The 1,692-nt window shown below is 62.1% G+C and overlaps 1 protein-coding gene across 1 annotated transcript in view; it reads left to right on the top strand.

The window, feature by feature from the left end:
- The first annotated feature begins 1,198 nt into the window (after nt 1–1,198).
- The window catches only part of RASA3 (RAS p21 protein activator 3), a 202,628-nt gene continuing 202,134 nt past the window's right edge, over nt 1,199–1,692 (top strand). The window contains exon 1 of the mRNA XM_015411759.1: nt 1,199–1,416. Within this exon, the coding sequence (XP_015267245.1) occupies nt 1,362–1,416 (55 nt within the window). The 5' untranslated portion in view covers nt 1,199–1,361. The remainder of the gene's footprint in view (nt 1,417–1,692) is intronic.

The following is a 1,692-nucleotide window of genomic DNA, read 5'->3' as shown; positions in this document are numbered from 1 at the left end:
TTAAGAGAGCAGAGGGAGCCCAAACGGCCTCTCGACGCGAGAAGCAGTTTGGGCTCCCTGTTCTCTCTTAAGGAGCTCCTTTAAAAGATATGGCCTCCAATGGTGGCGGCAGAACTGGCGAGGGCGGAGGGTGGGCGAAATCTTCCCCGGCCTCCCTGAGATTCGGGGTGGTGGCGTTCGACTGTTATTAGCAAATTCGACCTCCTTAAAAAGATATGGCCTCTAATGGCGGCGGCAGAAATGGTGGGTGAAAGCTTCCCCGGCCTCCCTGAGCTTTGGGGTGGTGGCATTGGAGTGCGAGAGGCCGTTTGGGCTCCCTCTGCTCTCTTAAGGAGATCCTTAAAAAGATATGGTCTCCTATGGCGGTGGAAGAAATGGCGAGGGCGGCGGGTGGGCGAAAGCTTTCCCGGCCTTTGGGGTGGTGGCGTTGGACTGCTATTAGCAAATTCCACCTCTTGCGTCTGATGTCCAAGCGACCTTGCCTGTGCTTCCAGGTGCCGCTCTGAAATCAGACCAGAGGTCGTTTGGGCTCCCTCTGCTCTCTTAAGGAGTCCTTTAAAAAGAGGGGGGGGGGCGAAAGCCTCCCTGGGCCCTGAGCTCCGGTGGCCTTTTACTGCTATTGGCAAATTCCACGCAGAAACTCTGAGGATCCATGAACATCCGTGTTTTTGCAGAATGGTGTTGCCATGAAGCTGTGGATCCATTATTGTTGTGGTATAACCTGTTTCCATGGACATGTTATGTAATTTGATGTTGTGTTTGGTGTGACCCAATGCAAAAACCCCGAGGAAGTCCCGTTGAACCTCCTTGGGAAGTTGCGCTTTAGCAAATAGGGCTGCGTCCTTCACTTCCGAGCTTCTCCCGAGCCACTTTTCCGCCCCTCGTCGCGATCGTCCCGGCGATGCCCGTGAGCGGGGGCGGACGGGCGAAGGAGCTGAGGAACTTGGACCTGGTTCCCCTCTTTTCCCCTCTCCCTCTGGCCCCCTCCGCCGGGCTCGCTCCAGCTGTTGGGCTTGTGTGACAAATCTCTCCCCGCGTCTCTTCTCCTTTCCCCCAATCCAGAGCTGCCGGTCCAATGACAGGCGCCGCCCAGCCCGCCGCGAGCCAATAAGCGGGCCGCTGTGGGGGCGGCCGCTGCTGGAGCTGGTTTCTTTTGCTTCGGCGAAGGGGAGGGAGGGGGCAGCGCCGGGCGCGCTCGCTTCTGGCTCCTCGCTCGCTGCTTCTTCGGCTGTCCGCGTTCGCCACCAGCCCACCCGGAGCAGCGGCAAAGGCACAGGCGGCAGCAGCAGCAGCAGCAGCAGCAGCGCCGGCGGCCTCTTCTTCCCCTTCCCGGCGGAGGAGCAGCCAGCGGGGGCTGCGCGATGGCGGTGGAGGAAGAGGGGCTGCGCGTGTTCCAGAGCGTCAAGATCAAAATAGGTACGCGGGGGAGGAACAAAGGGGGAGCGGCGGAGGGTCGCGCGGACTTGGCTGCCCAGCCCGGCGGGAGGGCGAGCGCGGCGGCTTTTGCTGCTGCTGCTCCGGCGGTGCCTTGGCGCGCGGGAGGGGCGCCGCCAAACTCCCGGCCGGCCGGCGGCGGCGCTTCTTCCGAAGTGGAGGCAGGAGCGGCAGCCGCCCGTAGCGCGCTGGGGCTGGAGCGTCCCGTCGGCTTTCTTTCCCCCCCGTCTTGCCTGTCTTTTCTCCCCGCCCTCCGCT

The sequence above is a fragment of the Gekko japonicus genome, unplaced genomic scaffold, assembly GCF_001447785.1.
Source record: "Gekko japonicus isolate JY-2015 unplaced genomic scaffold, Gekko_japonicus_V1.1 scaffold247, whole genome shotgun sequence".
Classification (NCBI taxonomy): Eukaryota; Metazoa; Chordata; class Lepidosauria; order Squamata; family Gekkonidae; genus Gekko; species Gekko japonicus.
This window is presented reverse-complemented; position numbering and strand designations above follow the sequence as displayed.